Source organism: Chamaea fasciata, unplaced genomic scaffold (assembly GCF_029207755.1).
Source record: "Chamaea fasciata isolate MVZ Bird 193981 ecotype frontalis unplaced genomic scaffold, bChaFas1.0.hap1 SCAF_22, whole genome shotgun sequence".
In the NCBI taxonomy this organism is placed as follows: Eukaryota; Metazoa; Chordata; class Aves; order Passeriformes; family Sylviidae; genus Chamaea; species Chamaea fasciata.
Genome location: NW_027094107.1, coordinates 3,486,447 through 3,510,817, shown reverse-complemented (window position 1 = coordinate 3,510,817; position 24,371 = coordinate 3,486,447). Strand labels below are relative to the sequence as shown.

The 24,371-nt window shown below is 59.1% G+C and overlaps 3 protein-coding genes and 1 pseudogene across 3 annotated transcripts; 3 read left to right on the top strand and 1 right to left on the bottom strand.

The window, feature by feature from the left end:
* Positions 1-2,655: 2,655 nt before the first annotated feature.
* Positions 2,656-17,354, top strand: NHSL2 (NHS like 2). Its single transcript, XM_066202721.1, is given in 9 exon segments — positions 2,656-2,802; positions 2,804-2,930; positions 8,587-8,739; positions 9,539-9,675; positions 9,766-9,970; positions 10,841-10,972; positions 12,054-14,267; positions 14,356-14,488; positions 14,823-17,354. Coding segments are annotated over 9 exon segments (3,561 nt in total). The 3' UTR covers positions 15,136-17,354.
* On the top strand, positions 5,850-8,400 carry LOC136300325 (uncharacterized; annotated as a pseudogene).
* Positions 17,355-17,976: 622 nt separating the features above from the next.
* PIN4 (peptidylprolyl cis/trans isomerase, NIMA-interacting 4) lies at positions 17,977-18,925 on the top strand. Its single transcript, XM_066202723.1, has 4 exons — positions 17,977-18,074; positions 18,282-18,352; positions 18,469-18,588; positions 18,750-18,925. The coding sequence occupies exons 1-4, from the start codon at positions 18,035-18,037 to the stop codon at positions 18,906-18,908; spliced, it is 390 nt and encodes a 129-aa protein (XP_066058820.1). The 5' UTR covers positions 17,977-18,034; the 3' UTR covers positions 18,909-18,925.
* A 1,350-nt stretch (positions 18,926-20,275) lies between these two features.
* On the bottom strand, positions 20,276-24,162 carry ERCC6L (ERCC excision repair 6 like, spindle assembly checkpoint helicase). The gene has a single exon (XM_066202337.1). It carries the CDS (start codon positions 24,110-24,112, stop codon positions 20,540-20,542), a length of 3,573 nt encoding a protein of 1,190 aa, XP_066058434.1. The 5' UTR covers positions 24,113-24,162; the 3' UTR covers positions 20,276-20,539.
* Positions 24,163-24,371: the final 209 nt, after the last annotated feature.

Sequence of the window (24,371 nt, the reverse complement as noted above, 5' to 3'; positions counted from 1 at the left end):
GGCTCGGGCTCGGCTCGGGCTGCGGCTCGGCGCTCCTCGCTCCCCGGTCCCGGTGGGTCGCTTGGAGGACACGGGCAGAGGTCACCCCGGCCGAGGCTTAGCCTCCTCACGGGGACGGCGCGGGATGAGGCTGGCAGTGGGGCCGCCACGGTCCCCCAGCTTGTGGGACAGGTGCTGGCTGTCCGAGCTGCGGGGAGCCAGCCCCGGGTGACAAGGAGCCAGCCCCATGCAGTGGGAAACCAGCCCTGGGCGCGGGGATCCAGCCCCAAGGTGTGGGGAGCCAGCCCCAGGCAGTGGGGAACCAACTCTGAGCAGTGGGGATCCAGCCCCAACGTGTGGGGAGCCAGCCTGGGCAGTGGGGATCCAGCCCTGGCATGGGAATCCAGTCCCAAGGTGTGGGAAGCAAGTCCTGGGTGTGGGGCTGCAGCCCAAGCAGTGGGGAGCCAGCCCTAGGGACAGGGATGCAGCCCCAAGGTGTGGGGAGCCAGCCCCCTGCAATGGGGAGCCCCCGGAGTTGCTGTCCCCAGAGCTGCCCCCCCCGCACGCCCCCAGGCAGGGAGCCCAGTGCCTGTGCAGCCCCCACACCCCAGCTCCCTTCTCCCACACATCGCAGTGGTGGTGGGTGTTTGGGGGCTCTTGTACCGCAAACAATCTTGGGGAGGTGGACAGCCCTGCAGCTCCGCAGGGAGTTTTTGAGGGGGAGCAGAGGGAGCAGAGGACTCACTTGGCGCTGGGAGCGGGCAGTGAGGGCAGGTGCCCTCTGAGGAAGCAGGGTCAGACAAGCATGACCTATCTGGTCGCTCCTTTGTCCCCATGTAGCTGGTCCACGCAGTTCATCAACCCTCCCCAGTGCTCCAGCTCTTTTTCCAGCCCAGCTCCTGGGAATGCCAGAAGAGCCAGGAGCTGGGGTCTGCCACAACTCCTGGCGCCAGGCCCATCAGAGCCCTGGAGTCCCAGAGTGCAGCATGCTGGGCTCTGCTGGCCCCAGCTCCTGCTGCCTTTTCCCTGCCTGCTGGCTTAGGAGCCGCACAGAGCAGTGTGGGCAGCAGCAGGGAACTTCCAGCCCTGGGAGAGACCTCGGGAAGATTGCTTAGAAACTGCAGGAGAGTGGGGACTGCTTGTCACAGCCAAATGACTGTCACAGCTTAATAATCAGTGGGCAGAGAGGGTGGCAGCACAACCTGATGCTGTCTAATTTTGCAACCGCTGTTGTAGCAGTGGGTGCAAAGCACGAAAATGGGGCACAAGAACTTTGGGTTGCACAGGAGGGGACCAGGAGAGAGGCTGAGCTGCAGGTCAGAGGGGGTGAGAGATATGGGCTGGTCCATATCCATCACATCACCCTTGGCTCCCCTCTTGGGAGCATGGGAAATGGGCAGTGATTGGACTGTGGGACTCAGAGGGACCATGGGATGCTGGCCCGTTCCCTACCAGGAGGGAGTGCCTGGACCGCAGGGTGCTGGCCTGCAGGTCCTGGGGCATGAGGGATGCTGTGCTAGCCACTACCCAGCACAGTGCCCTTGGCTCCCATTCGCAGGCATGAAAGATGAGCGGTGCCCAGACAATCAAATGCTGCTCTGCTCCCTGCCTGCCTCTCCCACCTGGTGCCATTCAGAGGGAGAAGTAATCACACTTCAGGATTGTCAAAGGAATTCTTGGAGCTCCAGGAAGGGCCCAAGGGGGATTGTGGGGCCAGGCCCTGGCCAGAGCTGATTCATCTCTGTCCTCAGGTCACAGTTCTCCAGTAGCCTGGAGATCTCCAGCAGCCTTCCCTCAGGTGCCTGGTTTTCCTGGAAAGACCTGCATCGGGCTTGGGGCAGGGGAGAGTGGGATTTGGCACTGCATGGCACTAAACTCATCTTGGGTGTAAAGCTTGAGCAAATACTTGGACACTCACAGGGCTGCTGGGACCTCAGTGCCTGGAGGATTCCTGAGCAGTTGCACATGCTGAGCAGGCTTCCATGCAGAGAGGTTCAGGCTGGAGCTTATCTGCTAAGGGGAGGGAGCTGAGGCTCCATAAGGTGCAGCCCTGTGGTGGGTCTGGGTCACTGGTGGTGTGGGATATTCCTGAATGAAGTCTGCGCTTGGGGCAGCATTCTTGGCTCTGCTGCAGCCCTGGCTCCCAGGAGCCTCCATCCTCTGGGAGAAGCCGGCTCAGCTTTACAAAGCCCTGGGGCACTGGGAAACCGGTTCCCAAGGAGCCTTTGCTCCAGGCTTTGGAAGGAGCTGAAGTGAGATGAAGCACTGGGAGCTCTGGTAGCTCCCAGGTCAGAACCAGGGGGTTTAGAAGGGCCCTGGTTTTGCTAGCTGTAAGGACTGGGGGAGCTGGTGGGCAGTGGCTCAGCTGTGCTGGGGGCAGCTACAGGCTCCAGGTGCTGGTTTCCCCACAAGGAGTCTTGTGGTTGCTCCATGTAGGAACAGCCATGCTCTGCTGGGAGGACCAGCCCCCACATGCTGTGTCCCCCCAGGTCACCCACCACTCTCAGATGGTGCTCCAGCCACAGCTGGGGGATGTTTTGGTTCCATGACTCTGTCCAGCTGGGGAGTCCAGCCTCTGTCCTGGCTCTAGCGTCCCTCTCTGGGTGCTGCAGGAGGGATGCACGTGGAGGGATGTGCATTCCTGAGTGACCTGCTGTGAGGGCGGGTGGATGTGGGATGGGCTGTGCACAGCCACGGTCCCTACACCATCCCTACCCAGGGAAGGAAGAGGGGCTGGGGCCAGGACAATGGGCTGTGGCGCTGACTCAAACAGCCAGTTCCTGGTTGCTTCCTCTCCCTGCTGGAGCTGGAGGCAGCGAGGACGGGGGAAGCTCAGTGCTCTCGACCTGGTTTGAGGCAGGAGCTCCTGGGTGGCCGGAGCGAGAGGCCTCCCCCGGCACTCACAGGCATGGCCAAGGTGGAGTGGCTCCTGGGACCCTGGCACCGGGCAGGTAAGGCAGGCAGCAGGGCAGGGCTGAGGTGGGTGGTGGGGGCAGTGGGATCTGCAGGCACTGCTCATTCTGCATGGCAGGACCCCGGGCTGGGGGCAGCTCTTGGGCATAGACCCTTATGCAATAGCCCCTGGGGTCAGTGCTCTCCAGCAGTACCAGTCTTGTGCCACCTTTCCCAGACTGACCTGAGCTGTGGAGATTTCCTGTCCCGTTTAAATCTTTCTTCCATTCCCCAACTGAGTGGGGTGTCCTTGCTCTGACAAAGCAAGAGAAAGACAGACATCCAGCCTGTGTGTTCCACTGACCTCTCATCAGTCCTACGGGGACAGATCCTGCCTGTCCTGGTGGTACTGTGCCCTTCTGGCAGCTTCCACATGCTGGTGGCAGCAGGAGGAAGGACCATGGGACCGTGGACCATGGGTCGACACAAACAGCACAGGCACCCAGGACCCTCACTGTTGTCACTGCTCTCACTCCTGCTGTAGCTGATTTCAGGTCTCAGGCCCCTTTGTCCCAGGACCTCTGGCCACATTCCCCTCTCAGGCGACTTCCTCACATTGTCCCGGCTGTGCAGAGTGTAAAACCAGCCGGGCACAGGGGAAGCCGCGCTTTCCTGGAAGGACCCCTCTGGAAGCAGACTCTGGCACAGGCAGCCCACACTGGCCAGAGTGGTGAGCACTGCCTGGGCTTCCATGTGCCACTATGCAGTCCCCAGTGGTTCCTCCGGCCATGACACTGTGATGTTGGGCTGCCAGAACCAGCTGTGTCTGACAGGTTTCTGTGCCAGGCTTCCTGAGGCTCTCAGGAAAGATTGTGCCTGGAATTTTGCTGGGAAGCACGGGAGAGTGAGGGTTGCAGTATGAGGAGGCTGCTAGGCAGCCAGGGAGCCATGGCAGAGCTGGGAGAGGGCTCTGGGCACAGTCCTGCTGCCCATGGTGGAGGGCTTGGTGTAGGAATCTGTGTCTAGCCAGACTCCAGGGCTCCAGTGCCCAGTGCTGCTGCTCTGCCCCTGGGAGCAGCCTGAGTCCACCTTGGCTGGAGTGGTCCCAGGCCAAGCTCTGCTGCAAGCGTGGCCACAGGCGGTTCCCAGCCCCACAGCACGGGCGGCAGATGGCACACTGGGCTCCTCCTGGGACAGCTTGGCCAGCCAAATCCTGCAGCACACATACCTCCCCTCCTGCCAAAACTCCCTGACCAGGGCCCATTGCACTGCTGGGACTGAATGCACACTGCAACTCCTGCTGATGGACAGGGACGTTATTGACTGGTTTGCTGCTAGTGGTTTTCATAGAAACCTCACATAAACCAGCCTTCTCCCCATGAGCTGAGGGACTGCCACAGCTGCCAGATCTGCCCTACCGCCAGCAACTTCTGCAGTGCCTTTATCTCCCATCAGCACAAAAATCAGCTGATTCTGTGTTAAACAGGGAGCTTGGAAGAGCCAAAAACCTCTGGCAGATCTGGTGTGTTGAGACAGTGTTGTTTCTCAGTGCCTGTGGTCCTGCTGGACACCTGCATGGGAGCACGGGGACATGCTGTACCAGGGTCCTGGCATGGCCAAGCTGGGGACTGGACATGGCACCCCTGAAAGGCTTCTGGCCCCTCTGGCCCCAACCACTAGCAGGTCAAACACCTGTGAAGGTGGCCCTGCCTCACTGGGGAATTGGAGCTATGCCACCAGACATGTGATAGTGGAGGTGTCCTGGAGAGGGTCAGATTTGGACAGTGCACAGTCTCTTGGCTTTTCCAGTGAGGGCTGATCCCAGGCAGAGCATGTGCAAGTGGCACGCGGGGCAGGTCTGCTCAGTGAGTGCCGCTGCCTTGTGGCACTGGGCCGAGGGGTGTCAGCAGGGGGTCGCTTCAGGATTTCATTCAGACCTGGGTGGGCATCTGGCCCTGGGGCTGCCGTGCACATGGACGTGGCTCTACATCCCGCAGGGAGCTGGTCCGGCAAGTCCAGTTCAGCAGGGGGTGAGCTTGGGACAGGAGGTGTTTCTGCAGCCGCTGCCAGCTCCCTCTGTGTGCCCTTTTCACTTCCTCTACACTAGCTGTGGAGCAGCATGCGCCTGGCTTATACACGGGAATGTCCCCAAGCCGCACGCGCCGGTAGCAAACGGTCCAGGATCGAGGGCAGGCCGCAGCACTCGCTTGAAGCCAGTGGCACACGGTCCCGGCACTGCGGCACACGGCTCAGGCCAGCGAGCTTGAGTCTCGGCCCCCAGGTTCACTGCCCTCGCCCTCTGGCGTGCTCGGTGCTCTGGACCGGCGGCGGCGGTAGCTGCCGCTGTGCCTGTACCCGTTGCCATGGCTGCTCTGCTGATGGCGCATCGCCTGCTGCTGCCGTTACATCATTCCTGCCAGTACTCCACGCTGGCAGAGAGGGTCCGAGCGGCTCCAGACGCGCCCCCGGCATCTCCTGCGCGTGGGGAGCAAGCCTGAGAGGGAAAATTTGGCGGTGAATTCAAGCGAGAGGCATCGTCTCATAGGAGTTTCGGCCTGGATTGAAACAGCTCTGATGGCTCTGTCAAATATCTCCCTGTGGATTCGGGATGCGTGGGCTGTGGGTGAGTAGGGATGCTGCATGGAGCAGGGGTGACTCAGGAGATACTGAGGGGCTGGGGGTCCTGCAGGGATGCTGTTTCCGCAGGAGAGAGTGGAGCTCAGCTCCCCTTCAAGCGAACTTCTCTGGAATTCCACCTCGGTCCTTGTGTACCCACCACGGCCACAACACCCAGAGCCTGGACACTGGCTCATGCTCAGCAGGACTCTGAGGCTGCAGCATCCAGTGCAGCTGATGGTGCTGACTCTGGGAACATCCCAGGCAGATGTCCATCGGCAGGCAGAGTAGGGGATGCTGCCTGCTCCTCTCCACATGTCCAGGAAGGGGCCTGGTGCCAGCAGGGAGCATGGTGAACCCCCCACCACCTTTGCCTCAGTTTCCTTCAGCAGCAAGGCTGGCCAGGATCAGGTCGAGACCACTGGAGTTGGTGGGATGGAGCTGTCCCTCTGGCTCTGCTGTCCCAGGATGCCCTTCATCTCCCGCAGGCATTCACCACGGGGTTGAAGCACCTCAGAGGTATTTTGTGCTCTGAGCCTGTCTCTGATAAGCATGGCATGAGGGTCACTGCCAAGGGCATTGGCTCAGCTTAGCTGCACTATCCTGGCCAGCTGCTGTGTCCTCCTGCTGGACACTCCTCCTTGGCTGGGGCATCCCGTGCCCACAGATGGGGATGGCAGCTGGGCTTCCTTGGACACTTACAACCTGCCCTTGTAGTAAGCCTGCATCAGGCTGCTCTCAAATACTGCCTGTCCCTTGGGAGCACTGTGGCAGTGGCACTGAATCAGGACTGCCGGCTCCTTACACCCTGTCGCCGAGCTGCCGTGCAGTGCTGGGCTGGGAGTGCTACTCCCAAAACACCCTCGGAGTAGTGGCTCGCAGGGAGCCAAAGCCTCAGGGTGCTGCTCACTCTGGCACAGTGCTGTCCTTGCAGTGCAAGTTCGGGGCATCTGGTGCCAGGAAAGTGCTCGGCTCATCCATTCTTGCCCCCACCCCTTCTCCCCCTCTGAGGAGATGAAACCCATGATGCCTGTGCCTTGGTGATGCCAGCACCTTGGCAATGCCAGCAGTGGTCAGCTCAGCAGTGCCTGCACCACAGCCCACACTGGCTCAGTACTGCACTGTGTCACTCACAGTCTCAAATGAGCATGTGTCAGCAAAGAGGGGGAAGCTCCATGGGGGAGGACCCCTGGTACTGCGGGTTCCGTTTCTGGCCCAAGCTGCCCCTGTGGCAGGGCAGGGTGCTGGGCGTGGGTGCTGCCACGTTTCCGCCGCGCCCAGGGCAGCCCCGGGTTTGGTGTTGTGGTTTGCCCACGTGATCAGCACCCGGGCTGGGTGTCAAGGGTGACTCGGCAGCAGGGCCGAGGTGCAGAGGTGAGCTCCTGTATTCTGGGGAGGGCAGCAGGGGCTTGGAGAACTGCAGGGGCTGCTCAGGATGTCCCTGAATCCTCGGTGGGATGTGGCTGCAGGGGGATATATGGGCAGAAAATGAGGAGCATCAGCTGTGCTGAGGCCAAAGGCTGGGGCTGTGTGAGCCAGGTAGTGGGTGCAGCAAGCCAGGATTTGGAGTGCACCCTTGGGGTGTTCTCAGAAACTACAGGGCAGCTTTGGATCTCCCACCTCACCAAAAACAGCAGGTTGTGGGGTCTGGAGAGGTGAAGATGTGGTCTCTGCCCCTGGCACTGTATGTCAGGGGTTTGGGGAGATGCCCAAGCTTGCCCTGTGCATGGCACACACATGCACACATGCGCCCCAACACCTCTTGGTTGGTATGGAAACAAGTCAAATTATTTAGAGGAGGAAGAAGGGGAAAAAAAAAAAAAAAAAGGAAAAAACCCAGTGTTAAGGCCTGTCGTTATGGAAACAAATTATAAAAGTAACTAGGCTGGGGACACGGCACTTTGCTTTGGGGTGCTGGGCGTTGTGCAGGCTCCATCAGCTGGGGGAAGGGTGGGCATGAGGGCAGCCAGGGGCACAGGAGTGTTGTAAGCAGGAGGGCATCTGGGGGCAGGAAGGCACCTGGGGGCAGGGGGGACGCTCATGATGCAGTGCAGATGAGCTGGGCCACTGTGGCCTGACCACTGTGGGCAGAGGAAAATGTGGCTTGTTCTGGGGGTCCCACGCCTGTTTTGGGGCCATTCCCCTTTGCAGGTATGTGGGATTGCTTCCACTGCCTCAGCTGGGGCCTGGCACGGAGCAGACTTTGGCAGCAGGGCAGTGGTGTGTTCCTGGGGCTGGGCACTGCACTGCAGGTGGCAGAGGGGAAATGTTTGTCCCACACTGGTGATCGGAGCATCTCAACTGATGGGGGATGCAGACAGGGACCATGCAGCGGAGGAAGAGCCCTAAATACCCTAAGACCCTGGTCATCCATATATCCCTGTGCAAAGCTCACAGAGACCCGCTTTTGGATGCCTTGGAGGCAATGTGCCAGTGGTGGCACTCCCTTGAATCCATGCTGGGTACAAACCCACGTCCACTCTGAGCAGTGCAACTGGGGCTGCAGTGTTCCCGTGGCAAAGCCTGATTGTGGGAGCAGCACTCAGCTCTCCACAGGGTCAGTTCCCTGCTGAGCCCAGATCCTGCTCCCAGGGACTTTTCCACCCATCAGGGTGTTTCAGAGGGTCTGAGACTCATCACGGAGGTTTCCTTCCCTGGAGAGCCTCTGGGGTGTCCACGCCAGGGAAGGGTGTGTGAGCCCCAAGCTGCAGTGCAATGGAAGTGACAGGTGCCTGGCTCCTGCTTTTCAGTTGCAACTTCTGCTCCTCCACAGCCAGGATGTTGCTCCACCACAGCATACAGCATTTCCTGTGCCCGGGCGTGGTTAGGCACGAGTGGCAGGGCTGACTTCCTTCCCCAATTTCAGCCAGCTCCCTTCTTGGCAGCCCTCAGGGACAGTGTCCAGCCCCCGAAGTGGTGGCAGAAATAAGGGCTGGTCCCAGCGGTCAGCAGTCTGCCAGGGTGGGATGCAGCCACATCTTGGCATTCCTGGAGAGCTGGCGTGGGATGAGCACTGTGCTGGCACAGTGTTATCCCACAGCAGCACCTGCAGGGAAGCCACCCCCACCTGCCTCTGACCCCACTCTCTCCTGCCTGCAGCCACCTCTAACCTGGACCTCGAGAGCAAGAAAGCCACCCCCACCAAGCTGCCATGGCAGCAGCCTGTGAACGTCTTCTTGGCAGCTGGACGCCCACCAGGCATGGAGCAGCTGCATCAGGAGGCCCAGCTCAACCTCCAGAGCTTGCTGCAAGGTAGCGAGGGGCTGGGGTGGGCTGGGTGAGGGTGGTGGGTAGGTGCTGCCTGGGCTAGGTGACCACTGTGAGCTCATTTCCCTCATGCACGTCTGAGCCACTCCTTGGACCTCACCAGGTTGCAGGAGTTGCATCCTTGGGGTCCCAGCCTCCAGTAGCCCCTCACCAATCTGCTCCCAAGTCGCTGCTGCAGGTGGCAAAGCAGCTGGGACTAGGATTGCCTGCTGAGGCCAGTGGGGCACCAGGGCACCCACGAGCCCCATCACAACACAGGTCTCATAAGGGCCTCAGGGATCTCCCACTGATTTGCCTAACTGGATCAACGTGGCCAGTGATTTTGTTTCCTTCCAATCTCTGGCCCAGGCTGTCACGTGGATCTGGCTCTGATGCTCCTCAGGCATCAGATGAGATCAGCAGCCCAGCCATCCGAAAGCTTGTAATCTCATTAAGTCAGCCCGAGCAGCCCTGCTTTCCACCAGTCCACAGCCACCAGCATTAATTAGCTCAACAATTACAGGATGGGGACACACTGACTTCCTGGCTGTCCCCACTGAGACCCACTGCATCCCCTGACTGCGTCCCAGGAGGAGTAGGGCCAGCTGCTAGGATCTTAGTGCTTCTTCAGTTCCCCCAGACCCTCCTTGGGGTCTCCCTTCCTCACCTTCTGAGCCATCTGTCCTGAGCAGGCATGGCCACGAGGCTGGGGACAGCCAGAGGGGACAGTCACCATCCCTTCACATGCCCACTGCACCGGGATCTGGCAGCAGGAGCAGGGTCCCAGGTGCCGTTTTTCTTGCAGAGGAGTATGAGGAGCAGTACACTGAGAGCAGGGTCACCGGGCAGACCTTCCGTGCTGCTGGTCACATACCCCCCGACACCTCCCCTGAACCATCACCTCGACCCCCACCTGCCAAGCGCCTTGAGTTTGTGCTTATGGTGAGTTCTGGGGTGGCAGGGTGGGCGGCAAGTCCCTGTTTGTGTTCCACCCTTGTCCCTTTGGTGGCTGACATGCATTTCTTCCCATAGCCCCCAAGCCAGCGAGCGGCTGAAGAGGAGAGCACCAGCAGCACTGTGCTTGGTGCTCGGCCTCCTGATACCTGCCTGAGCCTCCCCACCAGCCCGGACAAGCAGCCACCCTGGCCCAGAGCTTTTCCCCTTCCCCCCGTGGAGGAAAAGCAGTGGCACCAGTCTGGCTCCATCCAGACCAACATTGTCCCCATCAATGTCTCTGGTAGGGCAGCATCCCATGGCGTGGCGGGGGTACACAGGGTGCAGGCAGAGATGCGCCTCAGCAGCCATCTGGGGCAGAATGCGGGTGGTTGGAGGGGGCTGTGGCTGCAAGCTGTGTTTCTGTGGGTTAGGTTGGCACCAGAGCAGAGAGGGGACAGCAGGGCCATGCTGTCATCATTCCCAGCCATCTCTTGTGCCATCTGCAGCTTTGTGCATCTGGTTTGCTGACCATGCTGCTGGCAGGTCTCACATCCCTGATGTAACGTCCAGCCAGCCAGGTCTGTTGTCACCTGGGCTCTCACCACATGCCATGCACCTGACCTGTCTCCCCTGACGTCCATCTGCTCATCCTCTCCCACAGCTCCCAGCAGCACAGTCCTGCCCAGTCCTTGCAGGCACAGGTGCCACGCTCTGGCCCAGGTCAGAGTCTGGGGCTGGTGGCTGGGTGAGGCACCCCTTCTGAAGGGCAGAGGTGTCTCTCCGCCCTTTGCCTCCATCATGGAGAGCTGTGCCAGGGCCACACTGGTCCCTCTCCCTCTCCATGCCTTATGTGCCCATTCCCAGTCTGGCTCAGCACAGTGGTGTGGGATCCGGCCTCACCAGCACAGACCAATTCCTGTCATGCAGCGCAGGGCTGGTCTCTGTAGCTTTCCATCCATCCAACCTCTCTCTGCAGCATTCCCACTGTGCCTCCATCTCCCCCGTGCTCACCCCACATGGCTCACACCATCCTCCTGCATCCCACACTCCCACCTGTGTCACCATCGCAGGCTGGGGACATGCAGAGAACACGGGTGATGGAGGGGGATGAGCTCCTGGCCTGGCAGTGGCTCCCGGCACCGTGGCGTACCGCTGTTTGTTTTGGCTACAGGGCAGCAGTTTGCTAGGCACGCGAGTGCTCGTCACTCCCTGTTTAACACAGAGACCGCGATGAACCCAAAGTCCACCCTGCGGCGTAGACGGACCATTATTGGATTCCCTAACCTGTCCCTGCGAGACCAAGGTGACGGCAAGAACCACGCAGGCAGCACCTGGGCAAGGCTGGCACCCCCCAGGGCTGCCCTGACACTGGCAGCCAGCCCAGGCACAGATGGGCTCCTGGGTACACCCTGACCACGGGGCGGTGCAGGCACTGCACTGACTCTGCACCCTCCAAAGGCACTGAGGTGCTGAGCACATTGGTGACACTGGGCTGGCCTGGGGCTGGCATGGCATCAGGGACAGCCGCTTCATCCTGAGTCAGGGTTCTGAGACAGGAGTCACCCAGCCTCAGCTCCAACAGTTTCATGTGCCCACCTTCCCCATGGGCAGACCCTGTCACAGGGTGCCGTGGCTGTGGGGCACACACCTGGCCAGGTCTTTGCTGGGGCTGGCAAGCTGGCCTTGCCAGTGCCAAGGGTGTGCATGTAAGAGTGCCTGGAGTGCTTCCAGGCTGGCATTGGACCCTTGGGAACAGCACCACTGTGGCTCAATCCTGCTATCCCCTGTGGAAGGTATAGAGAAATCAGAGCCAGCCTCTCTGTGGAGGCAGGTAGGACAGAGGGAGAAGCCATGGCACCAGCTGCTCCAAGGCAGCTTTCATGGGATAGGAGGAAGGTTTCTTCCCATGACAGTGGTCAGACCATCAGCTTCTTGTCACGGCTCCTCCTTTGGAGTCAGTCAGATCTCAGCCCACCACATCCTTGAGTATCCCTGTCTGCTGGGGGTGTTCAGAGCGGGGCTGCTGGCTCCTTCCCCATCCTGGCTGTGCTGTGATAGAGTGGCACTGTGAGGCACCATGTCCTTCCCTGTCCCAGCTGGCAATGCCTGACCTGGCTTCTCCTGAACCCTATCTTATATCCCCACTGTGGAGCACCACCAGGGCAGCACTTTGGTTGCCATGGGACAGATTTCCCCATGGGTAGAGCTTCCCGCCATGGCTGCTGATTTGTCCTTGGCAAATTCCAGCCAACAGATCCACATTTTATGCCTGGGCAGAGGTGCAGCCTCAAGACTGGCCACGGGCTGGGACAGCATGCTGGGAAGGGCCGTGTGCCTGTGATTGAGGTAGGATGGTGCTCACCAGGCTCTTTCTCTCTCTGCAGGCAGCACCAACGGTCCCACATCCAGCACACACACGCCCATCGCTGAGTCCCTGTCCTGCAGCTTCGTGCCTGAGACCACTAGTGGGGGTACGACACCACCCCAGGAGATCAGCCCTCGTCCACCCCTCTCAGCCCCACTGAGGAAGACCTTCAGTGACCTCGGGGCCCGCTGCTGCCAGCCACCTGCTGCCATGGATGGGGCAGCCAATCCTTGTGCCAGTGCCTGCAATGGGACACAAGGCACCCCTTTTTCCCCACCCTGGAGCCCCCTGGGTTATGGGAGCCCCCCCAGCCTCACCACTGGCCCGGGCAAGGGGCCCACCTGCACCTCGCCAGGCAGCTCCATCCCATCGCCCAGCCCAGGTTCACCCACCACCTCCACCTCCTTCTTCATCGCCACAGAAGAACGCATGGGCAGCAATGGGCCCAGCTTCTTCTCTGGCCCAGTGCCTGCTTCCCCTGCCAGCTCGGGGTGCATCCAGGGAGCCAAGGGGAATTTCTTGCCGGGAAGCCGAGAGGAGCTGGAGCCAGCAGCAGGGCCGGTGCAGCTGGAGGTGGAGCAGGCAGGGTGCCGGTTCCGTGAGCGGTCGCTGTCAGTGCCCACTGACTCAGGATCCCTCTGCTCTGTGGACATCGCATATGCCGAGGCCCGGCGGGGCAGCAGCAACTATGCCCTGGGCTACCCCAGCGCCAGCTCCGAGGGCAGCACCAGCACTGACAACATCTCCCTGGGGCTGGAGCCTGAGGGGCAGCGGCGTCGGCGCTCCAAGAGCATCTCCCTGAAGAAGGCCAAGAAGAAGCCCTCACCACCCACACGCAGCGTCTCGCTGATCAAAGAGGGGCATGACAGTGACGTGGGGCTCAGTGCGGCACTGCCCAAGGACCAGCGGCCAAAGAGCCTGTGCATCCCACCGGAGCTCCAGGGTCACCGGCTGGTGCACGCCAACCCCCAGGGGAGTGTAGGCAGGGAGCCCAACAGCACGGCTGCCCCCCACCAGTGGCATCTCACGGACTGGAGGGCCAGCAGTGATCCCTACCAGTCCCTCTCTGGCTCAAGCACGACCACAGGGACCACGGCCATTGAGTGTGCCAAGACACGGGACAGCTCTGAGTCCCTTGTGTCCCCTTCAGTCTCCAGGGCCACGACGCCCTCCCAGCTCTCTGCTGAGGCAGATGTCAAGACTTCCTCGCCAGGCAGGCCCACAGGGCTGATGTCCCCATCCAGCGGGTACTCCAGTCAGTCGGAGACCCCAACCCCCACCGTACCCACCTCCACCATCCTCGGGCACTCCCCACACCAGGTGCGTGTGAGGCCACTGGTCCCCGAGAGAAAATCCTCTCTGCCCCCCACGTCCCCCATGGAGAGGAGCCCCAAGGGCAGGCTGTCCTTCGACCTCCCACTGACTCCACCCGCCCACCTTGACCTCTCAGGGCTGAAGATCTCCCTGAAGGGGAAGACAAAGGTCAGCCGGCACCACTCCGACTCCACCTTTGGCACTAAGCTGGCCCAGAAGACCAGTCCCATCACACCTGTCATGCCCGTGGTCACACAGTCCGACCTGCGCTCCGTTCGCCTCCGCTCCATCAGCCGCTCAGAGCCAGAGGACAACGCTGATGGTGCAGAGCACACGGAGGAGCCAGCGCACGTCCCCTGCCGAGGGCCAGAGAGGAAAGTGAAGCCACCTGTGGCAGAGAAGCCACCACTGGCCAGGCGCCCCCCATGCATCCTGCCCAAGCCCCCAGTTCTGCGGGAGGAGGGTCCCCTGTCCCCCAAATCCCCATCAGGCACTGCCACCAAGGAGAAGGGGCTGGCACATGATGCTGTCGTGGTGCTGCGGAGAGGGGAGCTGAGGAGGGGTTTAGGGGAGCCCCACTTGTCCCTGGCCCCGGTGGGGCCCCGGCGGCTCTCGCAGGGCAGCCTGGACGAGCTGCGGCCAGAGTGGAGTGGTGCCAAGGGGGAGCGCAGGAAGGCCAAGGTGCCGCCGCCAGTGCCCAAAAAGCCCAGCGTGCTGCACCTGCCGCTCATGCCAGCTCCAACACAGCAGGGAGCTGGTGTGGGGGATCTGCCACCCACTCCCAGCCCCATCATCACGCTGGACACTGACCCCACCTGCTGCAACCCTGACGCTGAGGATCCACCATCCCCGAAGGCTGTGGGCACCACAGGCTGGCAGGCTGCCAGCGAGTCTGCCAGTGAGCCTGCCTCAGAGCAAGGTGAGATCCCTTATGGTGGAATCACCCCAGGGATAGGGGTTCCCCATGCTGCACAACGGATTCACTGCTGTCTTCTCCCTGCCCACAGGCAGCTCAGCAGAAGCTGGCACGGAGGAGAAGAGCTTTGTCAGCGACAAGACGGCCGAGTCCATCGTGGAGGAAGACGATGAGGTGTTCACAATGTCCCGCACCACAGAGGATCTCTTCACAGTGATCCACAGGTAAGGCTGGTGCATGCACTGGAGGGGACAGCCCCTGCGCCCACTGCATCCCACCACTGTCACAGCTCTGGGTGTACTGTCCCCTCATCACAACACCTGCATTTTCCATACTGGGGCCAATGTTCATCCTTGGGGACAGCCTGGTTGCTGCTGCCTTGAGCAGAGTGCAGCCAGCAGGGAGGGTCCAGATTAGTCCTACCTGCCAGGAGCACCACCTGCCATGTTCATGTTTTCACCTTTCCCCAGCAGAGCAGTCTGGGCACTATCATGTCCCTCACTTTGGGACCTCAACCCCGCCCCAGACTGCTCCCACCCATGTCCCTTTGGTGCCTAGGTCGAAGAGGAAGGTCTTGGGGCGAAAAGAGCCTGGTGACACCTTCAGCAGCCGACCCACTTCCCACTCACCTGTAAAGACTTCAGGCTCCCCAACTGGTGAGTCCGTGGCAGCAGCGGGCAGCAGTGGGAAGTCTTCCAGCAGGAATGAGGATTTTAAAGCCCTGCTCCAAAAGAAGAGCAGCAAAACCAGCCCTGGTACTCGGCCATCTGCTGCTGAACTGCTCAAGACCACAAACCCACTGGCCCGGAGGGTCATCACAGAGTTTGCCCCTGAGCTGGACAGTGCAAACAGCTCCAAAAGCCAGCCCTGACCACACAGGGGCCCCTCCAGCTGGAGGGGTGGCAATGGCTGCAGAGGGAGCGCTGCTGCAAAGGGCTGTCCTGGCTGCTGGGGAGCCCCTGTATCCTGCTGGGGGGTTCTTCTGCTTTTTTTCCTTATTTGGAGAGCTGCTGGCAGAGAGGCAGTGGCTGGAGCCCAAGCCCTCATGACTCTGGGCCCTTCCCATGAGGGAAGCAGCTGGAACTGGCCTTGGCTGAGCCAGCTCCTGGGATTGAAGGCTCCTGCCCAGGAACCAGAACAGGATCACAGCCCCCAGTGTTGCCCCATGCCTGCAGTGAAGCAGCTTGAGACTCTTTGGTCCCTTCGGCATGTGGTACTTTAAACAGCTTTTCTAACGCACAGTGGTGGTGATGTTTGATTCTCTTCCCTTTGACATTGTACCTTGAGTTTCCCATGCAGAGATAACCCTGGTTGAATTCAACTGGACACACAGATGCACTTTGGGAAGATGCCAGGGGTTCGGCTGGATCTGCGGTTGCTTTCGAAGAGTCACAGGAGGTTCCCTGTCATTGCCCTGAGTATCCTCCCTGTCACACAGGGAACTGGCACCCGGCGTCGGCAGCCAGCACCACCACCTCAAGCCAAACCCCCACCCTTTGAAAGCCCCCAAAATGCTGCATTTTGGAGCTCCTCAGCTCTCAGTCCAAAAACAAGCCCCGGGGTCACCTCCACTGGCAGACCCCTGGCCTCACTGCACAGTGCTGTGCCATGGGAAGGAAGCTCGTCCCCAGCTCTGCCTTCTGCATCTCCCTGACAGACTCTGCAACAACTTCTCCTGCTGCCCTGGCCACTGGAGGTTCTGGGATGCTACCGAGTTGGTGGCTGGAATCCAGATGGACATCATCTGAGCCACCTCCCTGGTGACTCCTGGGTCCCCCCAGGATTGCCCACCACTCACCCATGCCCACTTGCCACCAGGGAGCTGAGCAAAGCCAAGTGGGACACGTGCCATCAGGGCATGTGCACGTGGCCATGGAGGAGGGTGAGATTTACCCCCCTCACGCCGTGCTGCCTCTTCCTGGCCTGGCTCCAGCATGGGGGCCCAGCTGCCAGTAACAGAGGCCGTGATGTGGGGAGGAAACATGAGCTCTGAACATGAGCATGGCCATGGACCCAGAGAAACAGGAAGGGCCAGCTGTGGCTGACAAGAAAACAGGGTGTTTAGGGAAATTTCTGCTTGATTTCTTGGTGTATTTCCACACGCTCCAGCCCTCCTGTGCTGTGGGGGAGCAGTGCAGTGTGTCCAGGCAGCAGCAGGGCACCACAGCAGTGCTTCAGCTGCCCCTCTGAGGGGCCTGGGCTACTCTGGAAGTCTCTGCCCCACCAGGAGCTCTCCATCCCCGGGGAGCATAGCCCAGGCAAACACTTCCCCGTCCATACCCCAATCCTGGATCTGATTCAAGTGAGGCTCCAATTGGTTCCCCTCTCCTCCATCCTGGTACTCACCCATCTCTCCCTTTTGTCTCCCAGGGCTGCAGATTTAAGCCTGTAATTAAGAGCCAGGCTGAGAAACTCAGGAAGAAAAAAAAAAAAAAAAAAAAAAAAAAAAGAAAAAAAAAAAAAAAAAAAAAAAAAAAAAGGAAAAAAAAAAAAGCCCCCACAAAAAAAAGCGCTAAACGAATGCCCACATTTCACCCCCATCCCACGGCCCCAGCCAGTGGCAAGGTGCTGGCACAGGATGGGGCCAGGGCACAGCTTTGGAAGCTCTGGGGACAGTTTCATTTTGCACATGACTGCTCAGGAAACCAGGGAGGGAGCCGGCAAAGTGGGCTGGGAACAAGGACGGGGCAGGGACCCCGTGCAACACCCCCAGCACCACTGGCAGCTGGAGTGGCCAATGCTGCAGAGGGAAATATCCAAGTGGGCCAGAGGTCAACTGTGGGACAGAGATTGGCCATGGAATGGAGATCGGCTGTGCGATGGAGATTGGCCATGGGATGGAGATCCTAATTTCCCTGGCCGAAGGAACACGCTCTTCCTGGGGCTCTTCCTGGCTGAGTGCTCTTCCCCGGCCGCTCACTCCCCGCTCCCTCTGGCTGCAGCTGTTCCGCTGGGAAGACAAAGGCAGTGGGGTCCCGGGAAAAGCCTGGCCGGCAGGACAGCCCTGCCCGGGGTGGGGGCCACCAAGGTGCCAACTATGGAATGTTGTACTTTTTATCTCGCCAGCTTGGTAAAGTGCTCCCTGCTGTCCGTCTGTGCCTGTGCTTCTCTGGGCTGCCAAGGGACGGGTGCTGGGGAGATGGGCATCCCCCTGACACCCCTGGGTGGCTCGAGGGGAGCCCGGCCCCATCAGCTGGGGCCTTTCACAGCGTCTGCCACGCCTCGTGTGTTCCCCGTGGCTCTGAGGGAGGGGCGCAGGGGCACCGTGAGGTGTCAGGGGTAGCCCAGGCTGGGCGCTGGGGACGGGCCGGAGGCGGGGCCGGGGATAGTGTAAGGGGCTGGGGATGGACTTGACGTCCCGGGGGCAGGTGGGATGGATGTGAGGGACAGGGACAGCCCGGGGGGACTGCTGGGATCAGCCCTCGTACTGGGGAAGAGCTGGGGACAGCGCTGGGCACTGGGTTCAGGCCGGGGGGAGGACTGGAAGTGGAGAGGGGTAGACTGGGACTGGACTTGGCATTCTGGGGCAGGTGGGATGGATGAGAACGACAGCCCTGGGCAGGTGCTGCGTACGGCCCTGGATGCCGATCGCAGCCCTGTAGGCCGGGTAGCTCCAGCCCCCTCCGGGCTGTGTCCCACAGCCCCGTGCCCCGCGGCGCAGCGCGGCGGCTCCGGCCGGCACGGCGCGGGCAGCCGGGGGCCTCGGGGCGGGGCGGGGGCCGCCCCCGCTGGGCGGGGCGCGGGCCGCACGGGGGCGTTACGGCGGCAACATGGCGCCGAAAAAGAAGGGCGGCGGCAAAGCCGGGAAGGGTGAGTGGGGCTGAGCGGCACCGGGACCGGCCGGGAGGGGGCTGAGGGCGGCGCCGGGACCGGCCGGGAGGGGGCTGGGGGCGCCGCCGGGACCGGCCGGGAGGGGGCTGAGGGCGGCGCCGGGACCGGCTGCGCCGGGGCTCGGGCGCCGAGCCAGTGTCAGAGCTCGGCAGGGACGGGGTCTGTGTTAGGGTGCTCGGTTCACAGGCGGCGACAGCAGCGGCGGCAGCAGCGAGGGCAAAGCACAGGGCCCGAAGGGAGGCGGCAGCGCCGTCAAGGTGAGCGTGTGGGGGCGGCGGGGGCCAGGTGGGCTGCGGGTTCTCCGCCCCAGCACCTGGAGGCTCGTCCCGCCCGCCGGCTCTGCTCGCCACAGCCCCGCTGCTCTCCCCTCCAGGTTCGGCACATCCTGTGCGAGAAGCACAGCCGGGCAATGGAGGCCATGGAGAAGCTGAAGTCCGGGCAGCGCTTTAGCGAGGTGGCGGCGCAGTACAGCGAGGACAAGGCCAGGCAAGGGGTGAGTGAGTGCTGCACCTGGCACAGGGCAGCATAGCCGGGCAGCAGCTGCAGGAGCACAGGGCTCCCTGCTTGTCACCAGCAGGACCTGTCCCACAGCCACATCACCCACTCTCCCTGCTCTGACTCTCAAAGCTTAACCGCAACGGTTGTTTCCTGCAGGGAGACCTGGGCTGGATGACTAGAGGCTCCATGGTGGGACCATTCCAGGAGGCAGCATTTGCCTTGCCTGTGAGCAGCATGGACAAGCCTGTGTACACAGACCCTCCCGTCAAGACCAAGTTTGGATACCATATTATCATGGTGGAAGGCAAACATTAAAACGTGAATGACCATGATGACCTTGTTGACTGCTTGAATCCTGAGTCCCAGACACCTTGGCCTTGGAGCAAGTCGGGCACAACCAGCAACATGCCTGGAGGCAGCTGGCTGTCCCTACCACTCTGCTGGCAGAGCAGGGCCCTGCCTGGAGAGGTAAAGTGTCCCTGGGAAGGGTGAAACAAGAGCCTTTTACAGTTGTTGAAGTCTCTGTTGCCTGGCAGATCAGCACATCTTTATCAGCCTCTTTTATCTCCTGCTGTGGAGGTAATGGTCTGTCAGTGGAGTGAGGTCACTCAAAGCCAGAACCAGGAGCTTTTGAGCTGCTGATTTGTGGGATTGAGGCACGCTCAGCCAGTTTGCTGACAACACTGAGCTGTGTGGTGTGATCACACACTAGAAGGGAAGGACAGATCCAAAGGGACCTGGACAGGCTGGAGAGGTGGGACCACATGAAAAATACAAGGTTCTACACTTGGGTCAGGGCATTCCCAGGCACAGCTGCAGAGAAGGGATTGAGAACAGCCCTGGGAGAAGTGCTTGGGGATGATGATTAACAAAAAACTCACCATGAGCCAGCAGTGAGCGCTCCCAGCCCAGAAACCCCCCCATGTCCTGGGCTGCATCCAAATGAATGTGGGCAGCAGATGAGGGAGGGGATTCTCCCCTCTACTCTGTACTCCCAAGATCCTGCCTAGAGTCCTGCACACAGTTCTGGGGCCCCTAGCATAAGGACATGGAATTGTTGCAGCAAGTCCAGAAAAGGCCATGAAGTTGGTAATACGACTGGAGCAACTCCCCTGTGAAGAAAGGCTGAGTGAATTGGGGCTTTTCAGGCTGTTCAGCCTGGGGAAGATTGTGTGGATACCTCATAGCACATTTCAGTATCTGAAGGGGCCTATAGGGGAGCCAGAGACTGACTCTTCATCCAGAACTGGAATTATGGGATATGGAGTAATGGATTCAGGCTGACAGAGGGCAGGGTTAGAAGGGATACTGGGAAGAAATTCTTCCCTGTGAGGGTGATAAAACACTGCCACAGGTTGTCCAGAGAAGCTGTGGCTGCCCCATCCATGGAAGTGTTTCAAGGCCAGGCTTGGAGTAACCTGGTCTAGTGGAAGGCGTCCCTGCTTGTGGCAGGGGTTGGAACTTGAAGGTCTTGAGGGCACCCAAATGGTGCATGACCTTCAGGCACACAAATTGCCTTATTTAAAACCCAAGAAGGAGGAACCACAACAGCCCAAGGCTGGGCTGTACAGTGGCCATGGGATTGTGCTGTCCCCATCCTCTCAGGGGAGAGGACCAGCCGAACCTGGAGGGTAGGAAGGTGAAGCCAAGGCTGCTAGTGTGGAGAGGGGTTTAGACATCAACAATACCACTTTATTTATTAAATAACCAGACAGGAACATGAACCATTTTCACCCTTGTGAGCTGACTGCACAGTGAAGTTCCCTCCCCTGCACTGAACACCTGGATGTTTGGACTGGTTCCTCAAGCAGGAGGTGCTGAATTTGCTCTGTCACATGAGTATATGGCAAGCACCAGCCTGGAGCTGGCTTAGGAATCCCAGGGCCATGGTGCAGACACACAGTAACAAGGAACAGCCAGACTGTCTTCACAGAGCCACATGCATGTCACTTCTGGGCCAGCTGCCTGTACAAGTTCAGAGTCAGAAGCATAACTTCAGGATCTTCACTTTTTATATCAAGAGCTTGCAGGAAGCAGTCCAACGCCTCCTGGAGTTTTCCATCATTCTGAAGTTTCTTCCCACTGTGTACCAAGGTGTCATAATCTGCAGTAGGAGAAGAACTCTGCCCAATGCCCTTTTCAGAGCTGCTTTCCTGGGTGACGTAGTCCAGCTGCTCGCCTGACTGGAGCTCAGTGTCACCCATGGATTCCTTCTGAGATGACTCTGTCTCCTCTGCCTTGGACTGCTCGGATTCCACACTGTCTGTGTAGGAGGACTCTTCACTTGCATCAAGTGTTTCTCCAGTAGGTTCTTCTTCAGGCTCAGCAGATTCCCCAGTGCACTCCTCAGCTTCATCTTCCACAAGCCCATCTTGCTCCCCATCACCATCATCATCGTCTTCTTCATCAGTGGTTCCCATGATTTCCCCAATATCCTCCGCCTCATCTACCAACCTGCTGATGAACGAGCGCCTGGAAGCATTAGACCTGTTTCCACTGTTATTTAGTTGGGGAGAAAAGATGACTTTAGCTCTTTTTGTGTCATATTTAGGGGTGGAAGCACTAATTCCTTCCGGAAGTCCGTGCCAAGTGCTGTCCAAGGGTGAGGAGGGCACTTGTTCAGGCTGCTCTTCACTCTCACTGTCTGAAGCAATTCTATTTAAGCATTTCTTCCTAGCAAAAGTAAAGACACCACTGCTTTCCTCCAGTGCTTTACTCCCTTGCAGAGAGGCATTTGGCTCTTCCTCAGCTGAGGAACAGGGTTTGCCATGGCTAATGGTCTCATTTGGCCAGGTTTTGTTAGGAGGTTCTCTGTCTAGAGATTTACACAAGCTTTCTGCCTGGAGTTGTAAGCTCTCCTTCTCAGGGTGTTCGACTGATCCATCTCTATTTGAGGCATCCTGCCATCCCTCTTCAGACTCTTCCAAAACCAGATTGAAGTCAACTTGATCCTGGAAAGAAGGAGCAGATGTAGCCTCGAAGCTGTCTTCCAGCATGTGAGACTTGTAGAGCTCAGCATTGATTTCTGGTGTAACATTTGATAAACTCAGCAGTGCAGAAGCAGAAGCTGGCTCAGGAACATTGTTCTGCTCTGTCCCCAGTGGGCCAAGTGCCTGAACTGATAGTTCTGCATCCCTTCTAGGATCATCAGCCTTGCCAGACTCAGAGGAACTGTGACAATGCCCAGACAGGTCATTCCTTGCCTCAGCCAAGCTGTCTGAATGTACCTGCAAATGCTGTTTCTCTTGGAGGCTCTGACTCCCTTTCTTGAGTGCAGGGGATGATGGTGTAATGCTAGATTCAAGATTTTGCTCAGGTTCTTGTATATCAGGTTGTTCTGCTGTCTTACTACAATTGAGCACTTCTGTCTCCAAACTGGACACATCTTGTGTCCGTTGCCCTTCATCCAAGTCACCAACAGTCAGAGCTGTCATTTTGGAGCTGACATCGAGCACCTGGGCCTCCTCATCCTCTGTAAGATCAATAACTTTGTCTTTTTCATGTTCATCAGCTACTGGTGGTGAAACAAAATGAATTTTGTCATTCAACCCTGGAGACAACTTCTTTGGCCCAGAAACTGATCCTGATGGTCTTTGCCACTTCTCTTCACAAGCATTTCTGATCCCTTCCATCCTCTGATCTCCGAGCTGGGACTCCAGCTGGACCAGCTCGTGGGCTTTCTGTACCCTCCGCTGGATGTACTGCTGGGCTTCCTCGCTCTCCACCTGCTCCTCATGAGCCATCTCCCTTGTGTAGATCAGGTCATGGTCAGAAATGCCAAACATTGCCAGGGAATGCAGATAAGCAAGGTGCTCATCCAGCTGCAGGTCAGATTTCCTTTGCATGGCATGCAGGGACTGCAGCTGGATCTGAGTTGCAGATGTCCGAGTATCTTCCAAAGTGAAGAGCTCCCTTAATTCCTGTTTGGAGAAATAACGGAATGGGTTCTTTTTGTCACCGGTGGTCTGTCTGATTAACGAGTCCTTGAATACCTGCCGCCTGTATATCTTCTCTTCCACAGTGCCACAGGTGATCAGTCTGTAAATCACTACATTCTCTGTTTGCCCAATTCTGTAAGCTCTGTCCACAGCCTGAGCATCAGTTGCTGGATTCCAGCTGGGATCAAAGATCACCACTCGGCTGGCTGCTGTCAAGGTTATGCCAACACCTCCAACCTGTGTGGTGAGCAGGAAGACAGAGTAGTCGGTGTTGCTCTGGAAGGCATTGATGCGCCTCTCCCGCTCTGTCAGGTGGGTCACTGTGCCGTCGATGCGCATGGTCCGGAATTGTCGGCGAGACAGGACAAGCTCTATAATATCCAGCATCTTCCTCGACTGTGAGAACACCAGGGTTCGGTGTCCCTCTTCTCTCAGCCGTTCCAGCAGTCCCACAAGGAACTGCATCTTCCCAGACTCCTGGATCACAGTCTCATCAGAGAGATGATCTATTTTGTCCATGCCTGAAAGCACACCTGCTTCCATCCTGTAATCCTGCTCGAAGCCCTCCTGCTCTTCTAAGCCCAGCTGGATACAGGCTCTTGCAGACAGAAGCCTGGGGTGGTCACAGAGTTTCTTCAGGACTGTCAGCTCAGCCAAAGGTGATCGGGTCATCATCAGCACTTCCTTCACATGATCCAGGCAGAGAAAATTCCTGTAGATTTCTTCCTGCACCGGTGCCAGGTACACCCACACAACAAAGTCATTTTTCCTAGTGAGAGATGGCATGACAGAAGCCTTGTTCTTACTTGGATCCTCAGGAGGAGAAGCATCTGCTTTATCAGCATGATAGCTTTTGAGGTCTTCCTTGGTCCTTCTGAGGAAATAGGGCTTTATAATTGCCATGAGATTCTCTGATATCTTTAGCCCCAGTGCTTTCTCACCTGGAGTCGCATCCTTCTCCCTCGCCCTGGTAATGGGATTCTCATATTCCATTTTAAAAGTTTTGGCAGTTCCCAGGAGGGAGCCTTGGCAGGCAAAGTCAAATAAGGACCACATTTCCCGCAGGTTGTTCTGCACGGGGGTGCCCGTAAGCAGGACACGGTGCTGGGCCGGGATTGCATACACGCACTTGGTTGTCTTGTTTGATGGGCACTTGATCTTATGTGCTTCATCGAGAATGATGTAGTCCCAGACAAACTCCTGCTCATGGCAGCTGGCCAGTTGCTTCCAATTGTTAATAAGCATCTGGTAGCTCGTGATGATGATGCCATTCTTCCTCTGGACCCTCTCCAGGTTCCTGGTACGCTCTGTCTTGCTGGTGCCATGAAACTCCTTGATGCGTAAGCCAGGCGTCCAGCGAGCAAACTCAGCCAGCCAGCTGCTGATCAGGGTGGTAGGCATGATGAGCAGGACATGCTGGATGAGCTCTGCATCGAACATACCTGAGAGGAAGGCGATCACCTGGATGGTCTTGCCCAGGCCCATGTCATCAGCCAGGATGCCACCAGGCTTGCCATCCCGGTGCAGGCGGTACAGGAATGCAACACCTTCCCGCTGGTGCTCGAACAGCTTCCCATGCATCTCCTTGTAGATCAGCAGGCCGCTGCCGCATACGTCCACGAAACCCTCCTCCTCCTCCTCCTCCTCCTCCTCCTGCTGCTGCTCCTGCTCGGCCGCCGCCAGCACATCCTGTAGCCGCTGCATGCGGCCGCGCAGCTTCTCGCTGGGGAGGATGGCAGCCGCCAACCGGAACAGCCGCAGCGCCTCCGCCAGATCCCCGTCGGCCGCCGCCGCCTTCGCTCCGCTCACGAGCCTGGGGGAGTCACCGTGATGAGACCCG